A 16,822-nucleotide genomic window follows, 5' to 3' on the forward strand; every position below is an offset into this window, starting at 1 on the left:
TATCTTACAAGAGCTGGGAGGGCACATTTGTATACCCGAAGCTAAAACTTGACCCAGCACACCTTCGGCTTTTCTTTTCACGATTTCAACTTGATAGTAAAAGATTTTTTTTTTTTAATTGCGGTTTTCTGTGCGGATGACAATGTAATATTTGCTGCTCCAATACTTTGAGGAAATATCAAAATGTATTCTAATGAATGAAATCTTTACAAGTTTTCTCCCGAAGGTAGGCTCTGTATCACGTCATGAGAGATCTATGGTGTGGTGTCATACACTGTTGTAAGGGCTGGTGATGCATTACTTCACTTTGGCAAACTTTACTAGTTTTGTGATGTAACGTCAGTGTTAAACCTCGTGCTCACCCTTTTTTCTTTTATATAGCCTTAACTCGACCTGAAGGTATTGGAGTGCTTTACATGAACAGCAGTTACATTACACAAGGCACATTTTAAAAAAATCTGCATGGGGCAATTAAGCGATTTACACAGAATCACAGGATATTGAGTCAACACCAAGACTCAAACCAGGTTCCCCAGTTCCATCGTCAACAGCTCTGGCCGTTACGAAACATCTGCTTGCCAGTTCAGCAGTAGTGTAAGGAGCAACCGCTGGCATGTTCGCTTTACAGGGGGAAAATGCATGAATCTTTATTAAGTGAAACTAAACTGTTTTTGAGCCACAACCTTAATGTAGGAGGACTGAAGCACCACAGCAGCAGTACATTGCTTTTGGATTTGCTATGGACAGGCTAGCCACAGTAAGCTGTTTGTAGGCAAAAATTGCAGCCTTTAGCACATTTAAGAAAGGCAGTCATAGTCTTTTGGAACTAAGGTAGCCCTAAATGTTGCAAAATATATATGAATATCCATACAAATTCATGTGTATGCACTTCAAAGATATCATGCGTAGATAGATCACATTAACATGAGGTCTGGAGCTCCAAAGGGCTTCCTATCTGACATTGACTGGACAAGCTTCAACAAGCTATTCTGTACACCCTTAGAGGTCACTTTGCCTGTCCTGACTACGATATTTCTTATTCTGGTTGTGCAAGTTGCTTACAATGTGCCGAGCCAGCCTTTCTGGTCTGCCCATATCTGGCTGTTTATAATTTGCATGGTGCAGACATTGCACATCCATCCATCCATCCATGTCCCGCTATAGAGAGGTGGTAGCGGGCTGAGCTGAGCACCTCCACGGCCGCCGCGCCCGATCGGGGTAATTAGCAGCGCCGGAGCATTTACTTCCAATTGACGCGTCTGTCCATTCATGCTAACGGCGGAGCTGAGGGGAGACACCGCGGCTCCCCTGAAGGTCACCAGCGGCCCCGAGGCGGAAACGCCCCCCGGGCTGCACCGACAAGAGCCAAGCGGTGGAGGAGGGCTGCCTCGGGCCTGGAAGCATTAAACAGTCGCGTGCCGCTCGGAGATGGGGCCTCCGGCAGAGAGAGAGAGAGTCCGACCCGTTCCTGCAGGGCTCAGGTGATCCGCTGAGCGAGAGGGAGGTGAGCCTGACTCTCGAAGCAGGTGAGCCTGACCCTCGATTTTGAAAATCGCAAAAGTTTGCACCTGGTTTTGTGCATATTTTTAAACATCCTATAGACGCCTATTTTTATCTAATTTAGTTCAACTTCTGGTTCAACTTTCTTTCAAATGTGACATCATTTCTTTCTTAACATATACATACACAATGGATTGATTTATGTACAAATTTTAAATCACTTGAATTGCTTCTTTGATAATACAAAATTCAAAATTGATAGAATACAATACTGTTGTCCATGATTATATACAGATAAAATTCCATTCAACGCGTTTCGGCAATGCCTTCCCCTGGAATTCTGTATATATATTCTTTATCAATGATAACTGGATGAGATAACGGAATACCAGCGCCCAGACAAAGGCAGAAACATCTATGTGATATATCTGTGTCTGATGTTTAATCTTCTTCATCTGGGCACGTAACAAGATTGAAACCATATAAAGATCTAATGTATCAATGTGGATATATTTACATAACGTAAGAATTCTTGCGCAGAACCAGGTGTCTCAAATCGCCTGTAGAATTCGGTCCCTTGTTTGATCTGATGATCTTTACTACAAAGGCCAGCAGTCCAAAAATGTAATACTGTCAAAACGTATCGTTTTGAAGTTGTGTTCTTCACTTCATGATTAGTGAAAACGCGTCTCGTAGTATTCCCGCATGGTATCGTATCGACCCTCGAAGCAGGCACCGTCGACATCGGAGCTGACGGCGAGAGGGGCGACGGTGGCTTAGCCCCCCGCGGAGGCAGTAGCCGTATCCTGGTCACCAATGGTCCCGGTGACAACAGTGAGGGGGAGAGTGCTGGCCCGGCCGCTGAGCGCAGCGCCCAGGTGCAGATCACAGTGGCTATAGAGGCGATGGAGGATGGAGACTGCTACGTCCCTTTTCCGGGTTCCCAGGAAGAAGGAGGCAGTTGCTGCGAGGACGACAGAAACGACAAGTACAGGGTTTGACTTTGGTGACTTTTATGAATCCAGACATTTTTGGGGATGGTGTCTGGACTTCTTTACTTTCTCTTTTGTCCTGGCCGCCATTTTGCTGCTGTTCTCAGCCGCTTTTCTCTGGACCCCCGACCCGCCATCTTGTCCATTCCCTCGTCTTTTACCCTTTTCCCTCGTTTCCCCCTTGACGATCCTCAAATGTTTCTTCCCTTTTCTACTTTGCCTTTTCTCCATACCCTTGTATCCCTCCCACCCTCCCTTGGTGCTGTGATTACGTCCCCCCTCCGACCCCACTTAATGGAACTCTGCTTCTCAGGTTTTTTGGGGGGGGACGGGGGGGGGGGGTCTTGACCTGAGAAAATCATGTGTTTATATGTATTAGAGATAACTCTGATCACTAGTATATACAGTAGACCTTTGTACTCTCTACCATTCCTATGTGACTCTTCGAGTATATCCATTCGTAGCCCTTCCCTATGTATTTAGAGATAACTCTATACAGTAGACCTTTGTACTCTCTACCATTCCTATGTGACTCAGAGTATATCTATTTGTATTTCTTCCTTGAGTGACTTTACATCTTGTACATTTGCAATTTTTTTCTGTTTGCATCTTTTATGTAACGCATGTAATCCTAAATCCTTATGTTTTGCAACTGGTTCTTATGTAAAGCGCTCGACACCTTCAGGTAAAGTTTGTGTAATAAAAATATTTAGCTTGGTGCCTTATTCTAGTTCCGCTGACATGACATTACTCAATGTATATAGCACCTAGAAACCCGTCACTCTGAAAGAAGATGTCCGAGAGCCCCTAAGTCTGGAGACCTGACTTCTTCCTTGCTAATTAGCAATGATGCATGCTTTTTGTACCAATAAATAAATATCACTCTGTTTCTGAGCAAACCTGCTGTGTCTGGTGAGTTTCATTCATTTTCTCCTGAGAGGGTGCCAGTATTTCCCCATCACTAGTAAACCTCTGAGTTGTAAGGCATGTTGTCAAATTTAGGAGACAATTTTTCTGAGTACAATAAGCTCTAAAAACAGTCTGAATTTTCAGTGCTGCACGGACTTTCATTTTAAGGTCTTTCCGTACCCTGTATCCTCGGTATGCTGCTTGACTGCAGATGATCCGATTTTCAAGAACTTCTGCCTCTGGTAAAGCTGTGAATAAATTACACTGGATTGCAATAGCTGCACTGCATAGTCCGAGGTAGCGCCGCCTCTCATGGAACATCCAATCCTGGGCTTGTAGGATAGTTGCAAATTTCTTCCACTGGTGCATTTGTTTCCTGATCAAATGCCTGATCAATGCAGCCTGCAAATGAATACAAGTTTCCCGCTTGCTTTTAAGTTCTGCTTTATGCTGCATGATACACAGCTTTCAACAGTAACGTCTTTAAACAAAGACCACAGCTTTCTTTAGAGCTCAGTAATTATGCTGTCCTTGCCTCATCCTCACATCAGCCTGTATTCTTTTGATGGCACATATTAACTTTTGGAACTTTTTCCTGGTCATGTAGGCACGATAAAAGCCTGAATTGTTACTGCAGATTTGAACATACACGCGTCTTTCTTGGAGCGCATATTTCTTTAAGAATTTTGCAACACCACAAGAGCAGAATATACTCTGTTGTAAACCAGCACAGCTCATTTTGTAGCAAGGTGCCCTCTGTATCGAACTAGGATCACTCAGGCAGCATTTCTAAATGTTCTGAACCTACGCTGCTTCTGCCACTTCCTTACATAGGCCTGGAATAAGATGTTGTGGATTTTTGAATGTAAAAAGTGGGTCCTCTCTCACCTCATTCGCCAGAGTGACTGAAGCAGGCAGGTTGCTTTGAATTGCTTTTGTAGATATTCAAAAATGGGGGTAGTAGTTATTTCGTTATTCGCACTTCATATACAAAAGAAGAACAATGTCCATTGCGAGTACAGTATAAAACACTATTAACAGTAGAAAGGTATGGTGCCATCAGGTTATGAACACCCTCCTACCCAAGGTGTGATATTGCACTCTGGATCTAAAAGACAGAGAATGCACATAAATATTGTGTTCAGATAACCCAAGCACTCTAAACAGTACTGAAAATTCAAATGAGGTAAGGACTGGTCTTTTAAAAACAAAATATTATTTATTATCCTTATGGAAAAGTCATGGGTTACAGATTCCTTTTCTTCAGAGGCAGCCAACAGGTGTTTTTTCACACAGTGACTTTTTGAAGGCTTAGAAGTCTAGTGACTGCGGTCAATATCAAATTAGTATGATCCCTTTGTGCGTATCGGACACAGTGCTTCCGAAAGGTGTAACCAAACCTCTGTATTATCACAAAAACATGATTTATTCGGCCATGGCGGTCTGCTTAGATAAAAGAAAATCGGTAGACACCGGTATGTTCAGGCAGTGATGGAAAGAAGTCAATAATAATTCTAGAATAGTCAGAAGTAGCAATCTCTAACTATATAGATAAACACGGAAAAAGTCTAAGTCAATGTTGTAATAACGGAGTCCATGGTAATCTCCCATCTGGTCACTTACGACTATTCTAGAATTATTATTGACTTCTCACCATCATCATCTGAAAATACTTATGTCTTTTATACTTCCCTTGCATGTACGCTTTGCAATACCGTTGGAGTATATTTAAGGGACCTTATTTAGGTAGAACCTGCGAAAGCATGCACTAGCATGTGCTCTTATTTGCAAGACTTGTGTGTCTAATCATGGGCTTAGCATCCACCCATAGTTCACCATTCGTTGGCATCATTGTCGCTCTTCTGTGCAGCCTTCCCCATAGCGCTTAATTTTTTTTTAAACATATTTAACTTATCCCCCCAACCCACCCCTGTTTCTTCTCCCATTGCACCCTCCATCCCGTCCGTTTCTTCTCCCCCTTCCACCGAGCTGTGCATCTGTGTCTTTGCATGACGCTGCCATTATGTGTTTTTTGCTGTAGTCCTATGCCACACCCCAATGTATTTTATCCCTTAATTTTGCTTTCTTTGATACACTTCCAATCTCTCTCTATTTCTCCCTTATCACTCTTGCGTTATTTCTCTTCTCCTCTCTTGCTTTTTCCCTCCTTCCCACAGTCTCATTTCCCTCTGTTGAACTCTTAATTCCCACCCCCTACACCGTCTCTGCGATCGTGACCTAAAAGCGCTGTGAAGCAACCAACGCTGGCCGTTCATAGTGCTATTTTCGAATCAGCCCGTTATGTACCCTCCACCCCCGTTTACCACCCTCTTCACGTCCCCCGCCCTCCGATATTCAAAACCTCTCCGAGGGTTGAGACCTATGTGAGCAACGATACTGTACGATTCTTCGAAAGGTGTGCCAGTTGGTAAGCTGTTTAGATTAGAGTGGTTCACAATGTTTAATTCCGTCATAAACAAACAGGTCCCCGGATCTAGCTTCTTACGACATCTGTCCAGTTGTAGAATCCTTTGCTGATCAATCATCTGGGATTGTTTTTACACCGAAGACGAGATGCGATTGTTTTAATCGAATGTACAAGTATGCGTGTTCTAATATTGTATTTAGCTTTTATTAACCAAGATATATATCCATGCCTACTGAGGCTATATTATGGTGACCAGAATTTTAAAGCCAAAAACCAGGACATTTCACAAAAATAGAAGGCCTACAATTTTACTTCAAGCTATGAGAGCGCTCCTCAGGAGAGGATTACAGAACAGGCAGGAAGAACATACATAAAATGTTATTTTTAAGCCCAGTAGCTTGCCTGTTATTTACGTTGCTTTCTTGAAACAACTGCTAACTTTCCTTGCTTTGTAAAACAAAAAACACCTCCCACCGTTTTCAGTCGACCCTCTCTAAAAACAGGGACATGAGCTACATTTCTTGAAATTTGCTGGGACAGCTGGTTAAAAACGGGGACCGTCCTAGCAAAACGGGGACGCCTGGTCACCCTAGGCTATATATAATATAAAAATGAAATACAACGGTGTGTCGCTGCTGAGGGAAGGCAGATGACGCGAATGCGAAAACAGCGTTTGATCAGGAAAAACAATGCCCTCTTTTGCACATTAATGCCGGGTGGGGTATGTAAGGTTATAGGCGGGGTAAACCACTACCACGTCACTCGGAAACACCAGAAGTGCGGCTGGCGAACAGCGAAGCAATGTTCACTGGAAAAACCTCGATTCTGGACGACGCTGGCCCGCCGCCACATATCACAGGAACACGAGGAAGTAGAGGCGTGCTGCCATTTCTGGCTGTGGGATTGTAGTGTCTGCTGCTGCTGCCTGGGAGCGCTCCATCTGCCTCAACATGGCTTTCACGGGGCTAGCAGCCTTGAACACAAAAGCACATTCCTGCCAGAGAGCCCTCCCCCACTGCAGGCTGCATCAAAACACAAACATCGCTGCGCAGACAGAGCATGTGGGCATTCCACCACACCACAGACAGCGGCTGGGGGAGGGGAACAGTGGTGACATCCAGCTGAACATACCCCACTGCTACATCAGCATATCAGACCCCCGCCCCCACACAGCCAGCACACAAGGGGTCCCTGGAGGGTAACTTACCATCTGATGATGATGCTGGTTGGTGGGAATGTTCGTTTCTTGGAAAAATGTGCTCAGGGCAGTCTGCGAAAAAGCACGGGGGGAGGGAGGTTGGAGAAAAAAGAAGGCGATGAGACAATATTCAACAACACCCAGAGACTCATCTAAACCGCATAGATTTAAAATAGGATCGCAACCAACGCAGCAGGGTGTGCAAGTATACCCAGGCAAGACAATTTAATTTTACTTACATTATTGGACGTGGTTGAAAACCAACATACACAAAAGGAAAATAATTAATTAGTTTTACCGGAACAAATTAATAATTTATCAAAATAATCAATTCCATGAGATAATCATCGCCAATCCCTAGGCATAGTTCACAATAATATAAAATATTTCTTTTTAACATCACAATGAGCTAGCCCACTTAAAAAAAATACGTTTCAGACTTTCGTCTATCCAGGTTTAACTCAATGCAGGATAATAAAATGTGTAACTCTTTGAGGCCGAGCCCTGGGCGACGGGTTTGTGAACCAGATAAACATTCACTGAGCAGCTCGAACTGCAAAAGTCCAAATCTAATTGTCACGTAATTCAGAAATGGGAATAGACATTTCAGTAAATAATAGTGAAAATATGCTAATTTACCCTATAACTATTATAATGTATCTTAAAGCTTTTCATTTGTGCTCAGTAATGTAAAAAAGAAATAAAAAAAACACAGCATCGTGATACAACGCAAGAATCCCATCGAGAGCTGCGCTCGAAGCCTCGAACAAGTGGGTGTACAAAGAAATCACCAAAAGGAGCATTAAACCCAAGTTGGGATTTACAAACCGTGCTTAGTAACTTGGCTTTTGCTACAACAACAAACAAACGTGTTCCTATCAACAAACGTGCTGGTAGTCAATTTAAAGAGCTCCTAAGAACGCAAGGCTACACCCAGCACCACTTCAGATCAGCCGTGTACACCAATCTCTGAAATAGCAATTGACTTGTTGACTTATCTTACTGGTTTCATAAACATGTAGTAAAAAAAATACAAAGCTTTAAGAATAAGTCATTTATGCAGAAAAAGCACACCAAACACTGGATTCCAACTCATTGTTCATAGTTCACTGAAGCGCACGATGCTTAGCCAATGAAATACTGTTTTGCCTATGTTTACAGTCACTGCATGAAGTGATTTATACTGAATTGCACAATGTGGTGTTGTGTTAAAAGTAAAATTACGTCCCTGGGTTCTAGGAACCACAAGTGGCCAGTACACGTCTTCGCTATATTTCTACGAGTTCCACTAAAGTGCATTCGGATACTTTCCCGGGGTCAGGTGCACCCATAGTTAACGAACGAGCCCCATTGTAACACCATGTTAAGCATTGTCCCCGTATTCCCCAACAATCCATGCACCTGTTCAGCCGCCTGTCACCTGCATTCCTCGGACCCTAAAGTCTAGTGAAATAAGCAGGCGTCCCATACTTGTCATCTATCTGTCCTGCCCTGAAGTTCCTTCTCCACACCATTACCAGATCTGGTTTCTATCCCAGGAGGAGGGAAGCGCTGCAGGCGCCGTCAAGCAGACATATGGTCGGCACAAAACAATTCTTGGTCAGAGGTTGTAAATACTGCAGCGCCTGTTTGCTCGTCCTTGACGATACAGATGGGGGAATACGGCCGGCGTGCATGAATAATAGTTAGGTTTTTGCCTGCACAGCTAAAGCTTCAGCCAGTGTCGGGCCTGCGAGTTCTGCTTACATTTTAAAACATACGCGGATGTCTCACGGATCAAATGTATACAAATAGGCCTTGGCCCTTTCTCTAAGGAGGGAAGTCAAAAACCACGATAAGGCGTTACCAAACAACCAACAAAGGACGTTTGTATGGCCAATTTTATCACGCAGGAAAGTGTTTGGACATGCGCAGAGTTCTTGAGAAACCCTCCTAACATAATCCTTTAGCCATGACTACTTAATGGTTCTAGTAAATGAGACACAGCTGCCACAGACCATGCTAAAACAGATTTATCTTTTACCTTAGCCCTCAGCGATTGACACATTTGAAGGGGCTCCAGTGGCTCAGAATCATCCAAACTGCCCCCAAAATCCCGAATATTGTCACCCAAACTCCCCAAAAATAAACACTTGCAAGTCCCAGCAATGAATTGAGGGTGTCAATGGTTAACACAAGTCTCAATGTGCAGTTAGGGAGCTCCAATGGACAGTGTCTAGTGTCTTTCCCTACTGGTCTATTCATTCAAGTTTTTTTCGGTTTAAGTGAGTAGGAGAGGAAGACTTTCGGTATTGAATTTGGGCTAGTACCAACGCTGGGTTAGGCCTAGTTCCAAAGCTGGGTTTGAGCTAGTTCCAAAGCTGGGTATGAGCTAGTACCAAAGCTGGGTATGAGCTAGTACCAAAGCTGGGTATGAGCTAGTACCAAAGCAGGGTTTGAGCTAGTAGCAAAGCAGGGTTTGAGCTAGTAGCAAAGCAGGGTTTGAGCTAGTAGCAAAGCAGGGTTTGAGCTAGTAGCAAAGCAGGGTGTGAGCTAGTAGCAAAGCAGGGTGTGAGCTAGTAGCAAAGCAGGGTGTGAGCTAGTAGCAAAGCAGGGTGTGAGCTAGTAGCAAAGCAGGGTGTGAGCTAGTAGCAAAGCAGGGTGTGAGCTAGTAGCAAAGCAGGGTGTGAGCTAGTAGCAAAGCAGGGTGTGAGCTAGTAGCAAAGCAGGGTGTGAGCTAGTAGCAAAGCAGGGTGTGAGCTAGTAGCAAAGCAGGGTGTGAGCTAGTAGCAAAGCAGGGTTTGAGCTAGTAGCAAAGCAGGGTGTGAGCTAGTAGCAAAGCAGGGTGTGAGCTAGTAGCAAAGCAGGGTGTGAGCTAGTAGCAAAGCAGGGTGTGAGCTGGTAGCAAAGCAGGGTGTGAGCCGGTAGCAAAGCAGGGTGTGAGCCGGTAGCAAAGCAGGGTGTGAGCCGGTAGCAAAGCAGGGTGTGAGCCGGTAGCAAAGCAGGGTGTGAGCCGGTAGCAAAGCAGGGTGTGAGCCGGTAGCAAAGCAGGGTGTGAGCCGGTAGCAAAGCAGGGTGTGAGCCGGTAGCAAAGCAGGGTGTGAGCCGGTAGCAAAGCAGGGTGTGAGCCGGTAGCAAAGCAGGGTGTGAGCCGGTAGCAAAGCAGGGTGTGAGCCGGTAGCAAAGCAGGGTGTGAGCCGGTAGCAAAGCAGGGTGTGAGCCGGTAGCAAAGCAGGGTGTGAGCCGGTAGCAAAGCAGGGTGTGAGCCGGTAGCAAAGCAGGGTGTGAGCCGGTAGCAAAGCAGGGTGTGAGCCGGTAGCAAAGCAGGGTGTGAGCTAGTACCAAAGCAGGGTGTGAGCTAGTACCAAAGCTGGGTTTGAGCTAGTACCAAAGCAGGGGCTGAGCTAGTACCAAAGCAGGGGCTGAGCTAGTACCAAAGCTGGGTTTGAGCTAGTAGCAAAGGAGAGGCTGAGCTAGTACCAAAGCAGGAAATGGGCTAGTACCAAAGCAGGAAATGAGCTACAACCAAAGCAGGGTTTGAGCTAGTACCAAAGCAGGGTTTGAGCTAGTACCAAAGCAGGAAATGGGCTAGTACCAAAGCAGGAAATGAGCTACAACCAAAGCAGGAAATGAGCTACAACCAAAGCAGGGTTTGAGCTAGTACCAAAGCAGGGTTTGATGCGTGTACCAAAGCAGGGTTTGATGCGTGTACCAAAGCAGGGTTTGATGCGTGTACCAAAGCAGGGTTTGATGCGTGTACCAAAGCAGGGTTTGATGCGTGTACCAAAGCAGGGTTTGATGCGTGTACCAAAGCAGGGTTTGATGCGTGTACCAAAGCAGGGTTTGATGCGTGTACCAAAGCAGGGTTTGATGCGTGTACCAAAGCAGGGTTTGATGCGTGTACCAAAGCAGGGTGTGAGCTAGTACCAAAGCAGGGTGTGAGCTAGTACCAAAGCAGGGTGTGAGCTAGTACCAAAGCAGGGTTTGAGCTAGTACCAAAGCAGGGTTTGAGCTAGTACCAAAGCAGGGTTTGAGCTAGTACCAAAGCAGGGTTTGAGCTAGTACCAAAGCTGGGTATGAGCTAGTACCAAAGCTGGGTATGAGCTAGTAACAAAGCTGGGTATGAGCTAGTACCAAAGCTGGGTATGAGCTAGTACCAAAGCTGGGTATGAGCTAGTACCAAAGCTGGGTATGAGCTAGTACCAAAGCTGGGTATGAGCTAGTACCAAAGCTGGGTATGAGCTAGTACCAAAGCAGGGTATGAGCTAGTACCAAAGCTGGGTATGAGCTAGTACCAAAACTGGGTATGAGCTAGTACCAAAGCTGGGTATGAGCTAGTACCAAAGCTGGGTATGAGCTAGTACCAAAGCTAGGTTTGGAGAAAGCACTTAAGGTAAATACCAAGAGAAAAAAAAATAACTTCACAAGCCTGTACCTAAAGTCAATATTTTCAGACGGTGGCGCATTAATAGGACATGCAATGCCCACTGAATTTATGAATTTACCAGATGGAAACGGAAGTTGGCCCAGAGTCCTACCACATATGCACATTTTAGGAGCTACATAGATTATACAAATGGACGCAGAATCAAGACAAGTGACTTCAGCAAGTGGGACACGACTTTAAGACATAGGATGAAATGCTATTATTTTTCTCTAGCACTCGAATTGAGGCATGGTCGGGAACTTATCGTAAAGGACAAGGGCACATTTGGGTTGTCAGACCCTGTTCAATAAATGCATTCTCAAGTTGGTAGTTGTGTCTCCAGACTCAGCTGGGAGCAGTACTGCATGCTTTTCACTTGGACCAGTCACACGCGTGGCATGGGCACAATGCCCCTGAACTAGCGATGTCCTTGTTTTAGAACAACCAATTCATTCTCCTCTCTTACATACACCACAGGGGAAGAGCACACATGAAATTTAAATGCAGTGAGACATGATGGCTCTCAAACCTGATGAAAATTATAATTAAAAAATGTTCTTCCTCAAAACAAAACTTTTTTCGCTCATAAAACAAACAAGCGAAAAATCAGAGCTCCTAGACGAACAATGTATAAATATCTTAACGGTAATGAGTACGACAGCAAGGTAGTAAAATGATGTGTGTAATACACTTACCTGTAGGGACTTTCAGCCAACTATTGTGTCATATACATTTTTCTTCCACTCACTACAGCATATAGCATAGGGCAATAGGTTTGTCAAATTCGGTCATTAGCTAACCACTGCGAGTGAGCCCATTCTAGAATTTTAGGAGGAGCACATGTACACACAAAGTTGTCCCTTTCAGTGTCAGGGCCTAATATGGCAATGTGTGTTTTTTGAGAACAAACATTTTTGCTTTTTAAGATTTTTTGTTGATGACCAGGGCCCTACAGCTTCCTCGATAAAGTTCTGCACAAAGAATAACAAAACAAATCAAGCATTGACTAATTCAAAATGCTGCAATGAATGCCAAAACTACTGGCTTCGTCAATGCTCGTTTTTTTCAGACTGGTAGACTAGGAAAAAAAAAATATCCTTCACTGATTTTAAACCCTGTCCCAGATCTGCTCACATACCTCTGCATTTCAGCAAGACAGTACTGGACTTGCGGTTCTATTTTGGCAAATTTTTTTTAAAACACAACTTTGCACTTTTTTTTTAATAAAGTCACTTTTGAAACATATGAAGATATTGGTTATTGCTGGTAAGCTATTTCATGTTCAGAACCGCAGGCTTGAAATGCTCCTCACACTATAACCATGCCTTTCAGAGTTAGGTGGTTCCATACCCAATCCATCAAAAATACAAACAACCTTTAGCGTTCACACACACTTGGCACCTCAAACATTAGTCCACGAAGCTATGTTACTGGGACTAGAATCTTTGATCTGCAGCAGACACTCAGCCGCCTGAACTAGATCACTGAGAATTGTTACCAGCAGGTGAGTTTTCCTGACAGGTGTTCAACTTAGGTCTATTGCTAGCTCTTCTCAATGCTTGGAAATATTTGAAAAGCTCCAAGAATGTTGTTTGCAATTCAAAATAGCTTTCACTCCCACTGGCACGCATTACCAATGCCAATCGGCCACTCCCATATTCACTGCTCGATGCATCACCAACTTTTTATTTGGGTATACTGTGTTGAAGGTCGGGAATTCTAAGACTCAATCCCCCATCACACTAAAATAAGCCCCAGGGTATGGCAGTGGGAGGTCTCGTACGACGTAGTTTATTCACATTTATGCACCCTTCCTAAAAAAACATGTGAATGGAGCCTATGGGGATTCATCCACGTGGGGTTGATTGCCATTTTCAACTTAAAAGAAAGCTTGCTTTGCTCTAGATTCCACCGAGTAATTAATGTGAATTTCACTTGCACTTCACGAAGAACCCAAAGACCACTAAACTGCGAGGGCATGCAGAGTATTCCACTACATGGAACACCCAGAACTACACAGAGAGGAAACTGAAGCAATACCTGCAGAGGTTTGGGGTGTGGCCGAAAAAGAACGCTTATTCCCTTGCCCACCTGACTCACTTTGGATCTAGAGGCGGACAAATTCAGGAGGTTATGTCTGTCAAGGCACAAAAATCTTGGCGTGGGGAGTACTTTTTTATGCAGCACCCAATGTACCCGATGACACTATTCAGACCATGGAGGTAAGGGGAAAAGAAATTGTTAACTCCGAATACAATTATGGGAAATGGTCAAAATTTACAAGGTAAAACCAGAAAACCACAGAAGTGTCCCGTGGACATGTCCCCCCACTCTAGCCCTCACCTCTAAAGCAGTGCAGTGCACAGCAGTACACAATGCCAAGAGTACCCTTGCTTCTCCTTGATGCAAAACCCATCCCATAAGGCGGTCCACCTCATCTCTATATCATATTACAACTACTCAATCGTGTAGACGATACTGAACACATCCAGAAGTACACCAATACACTAAATGCTTTAGCACTAACAACAGCCTTTTCACGATCAACCTCCAAAATATGTCACTCCAACTAAGTCTCCCACTTCTGACAAGACCTTTCATGGAGCACTTGACAAACTAACTAAATTCAGAATCTCTCCATGTATGTATTGTTCCAATCATGGCGTCAGCATAACAAAAATATATGGTTCCTCCAGCCTGAACCCTTCTTTCTCCCACTTTCAATAAAGGCATACACAAAACACTCACAATTCACAAACTGGGACAAAGGGTAACGCAAGTCCCAATTTTAGATACCTGGAAAGTACATACCTTGCAATGCAGGCACTGAAAGACACTGCGAATGGTTGATGATGGTACAGAAATCTAATGAAAGGCAATGTAAATAATGTTCACACCACCAAATGACCAAACTGTAAGGGTCTGACAATTTATGAGGTGAAAAAATAGCATCTTCCCAAAAAAACTAAACTGCCCCAGTCGAAACCTGGCATATGTAATATATATTCAAGAATACAACACAAAAAAGAGGCCATATACTACACCTATAAACTTCATATGTATGACATCAACACAAAAGATGACATACATGCAAGTTCTGCATGTACACAAGTTGTCATTTTTCGTGGCTCACTCCACTTCTTTGGGCATCTCGTGCACAATGGATATTAACACATGTACATTTGACAATAGCCACATCTTGCAGATTAACTGAGATGTTTGAAGATCTAACTGGCTAAAGCCAAAAGTCTAATTGCCGGAACCCAATAATCTGCTGTAAATTATCAACAAAATGCCCAACGCTTACTCGTTAACAGCCAAAGATAGGTGAACTGAGCAGGGCACCTACGTGCCAGTAGCACAACGAACTAATCGTGAGGGACCTTGAGAAAATACATCACAAATAAACAAGCGGTACTGTCTAACAGAAGAGCAATCGAGAAGCAGACAGGATAGGAATCATCTACTTGAAAGGTAAAATACCGCTCTGCCTGCCGTGGTTTTGAATTGCTAATTGTATACTCCTCCCAAATAAACAAAAGGATCCAAAAAAAGAAACAAGAATGGCGGCCATAAAGAAATTAATAATAGAGAAACTGAGTCAGCGGGAGGGGCCATGTGATACAGTGCAAAACAACCTCCCCTAGGGATGGGATTGTTCTATGGGCTGAAAGGAAATTTCTGTACGCCAGCCCCAATGCCCTAGACGCCTTGTTTACAACAGCGGGGACGTCGATCAGGTGTGCCAACGGTAACCCGGGCCACTTGCCCATCTGACGCCGGTCTAATAATTACTGCAGCCTGTCAGGTGAGACAATATTGCCGCATGCATTGCACAACCCTCCTCGCCCACCCGCGCATGCAATGCTTACCCCGTACACGGAACAGGAAATACCGACCCACAACCGGCGCCTGCACAACCAGGTTAGATTTTGAGTCAATGGGTGGAATCATTGTTTACTTTTAGAAAACAGCAGCGAGAAAGACCACACAACGATTCCCTCAGCCTTTCCCGCACGTCTATATTTAATGGGCCTCAGTTAAAAAGTGCGCCAGCGCACTTTGTTGCAGTCAAAGGGATGCTTTGCATGTACAGCACTGAAATATACGGATTTCTGGCAACAACAAAAAAGAATGACAGTCTGGCCACAAAGATGACTCAGTACAGAGAGATAGATGGAATACATCAACTAACCTGGCCACAGGTCATTCCCGTGTCGCATTCCAACCCGCCCATTACAGGCAGGCACCAGACAGAAGAAAAAGAATGTGAACCTAGTACCAAAAGGGACTGCCCAGACCGAACCCTCTCCTCTAAAAGACAACAAAAGCAACCCCAGACTGGCTTCAATGAAGGGTCAGGCTTGAAGTGCAAAGAGGACTGGGTTCCCCCCAAAGGGCTGGAGAGCAAGCATGTTTACTAGCCCCAAATTAGTGTCAAAAAAGTTCTCCACAACAGATCTTTAGTACTGTAATAACTGCGACGGGACAGCAGCAAACAAGGAGACTACTACGTCTGCATGTCCTTCACATTTAAAGAGCAAAAAGAAAGTCGTTTGCAACTTTAACTCAATTCTCATTTAGAAGCTCAATATCAACTTGTTTATGGAGTTGATGTCAACGCGCAGTCTGTGCAAAACACAACAGAGTACTAAGAAACAAGACCGCATCGTCTATGGTTTTGTACATGGATGCAGGGAAAGCGAGGCTCTGGGCTCTCGATTAGTCGAGACCCAAGGCATAGATCAGAAGTGTGTGTTTTAGAGAGAAATGTGTTGCAACAGAGGGCGATGGGTCGCATGTAGCCGTTCCCAGCAGTTTTTAGGCTGCACCTTTCGTGTAGAAACACATACAGAAATTATACGTGGGTGCGCTTCAGCAGGCATTCCTCTGGGTACACATATGTCGGTTGGGTACCATCGAATAATGTGGCCTAGTCCCTGCGTGTGAATAGGACAGTCCCACCCCCTAGATACGGCTATTCAACGGCTAGAATCCGTTTCTTTAGGTCCAGTAAAAAAAAATAATAATAATAATTAAAACACGTTCTTCATAATCTCCTTTACACTGGGTGCAGGGCTGGCTCTTAGTTGCTTTGGCGATTTATAGTTTTAGTTGTGATAAATGTGGAGAGTCAGACGGGCCAAGCATGTAACTTATAGGGTTACAGAGTAGATATAAATAGGTTCGAGATTTGCAATAGGCGGATCCTTGTGGCGACAGACAGCGCAAGCGACCTGTTCATAGGTCAGTCACACCAGTAAACGTCTCCACCCCAAGATCGCTGTTACATATACGCTAACTCACACCTGCTATTACTGATCTCTTATCATGAATGTGTAGGCCCTTGACACATCCCCGTGGAAAACAGAGATGTAATGCATTGAATT

The 16,822-nt window shown here is 44.3% G+C and overlaps 1 protein-coding gene across 2 annotated transcripts in view; it reads right to left on the minus strand.

The window, feature by feature from the left end:
• UBALD2 (UBA like domain containing 2) overlaps window positions 1-16,822 on the minus strand; it is an 80,326-nt gene that overhangs the window by 58,102 nt on the left and 5,402 nt on the right. For both annotated transcript variants that reach the window (XM_086930699.1, XM_086930700.1), the window contains exon 2: window positions 7,037-7,099. In XM_086930699.1, the coding sequence (XP_086786825.1) occupies window positions 7,037-7,099 (63 nt within the window). The remainder of the gene's footprint in view (window positions 1-7,036; window positions 7,100-16,822) is intronic.

The sequence above is a fragment of the Lissotriton vulgaris genome, chromosome 7, assembly GCF_964263255.1.
Source record: "Lissotriton vulgaris chromosome 7, aLisVul1.2, whole genome shotgun sequence".
Classification (NCBI taxonomy): domain Eukaryota; kingdom Metazoa; phylum Chordata; class Amphibia; order Caudata; family Salamandridae; genus Lissotriton; species Lissotriton vulgaris.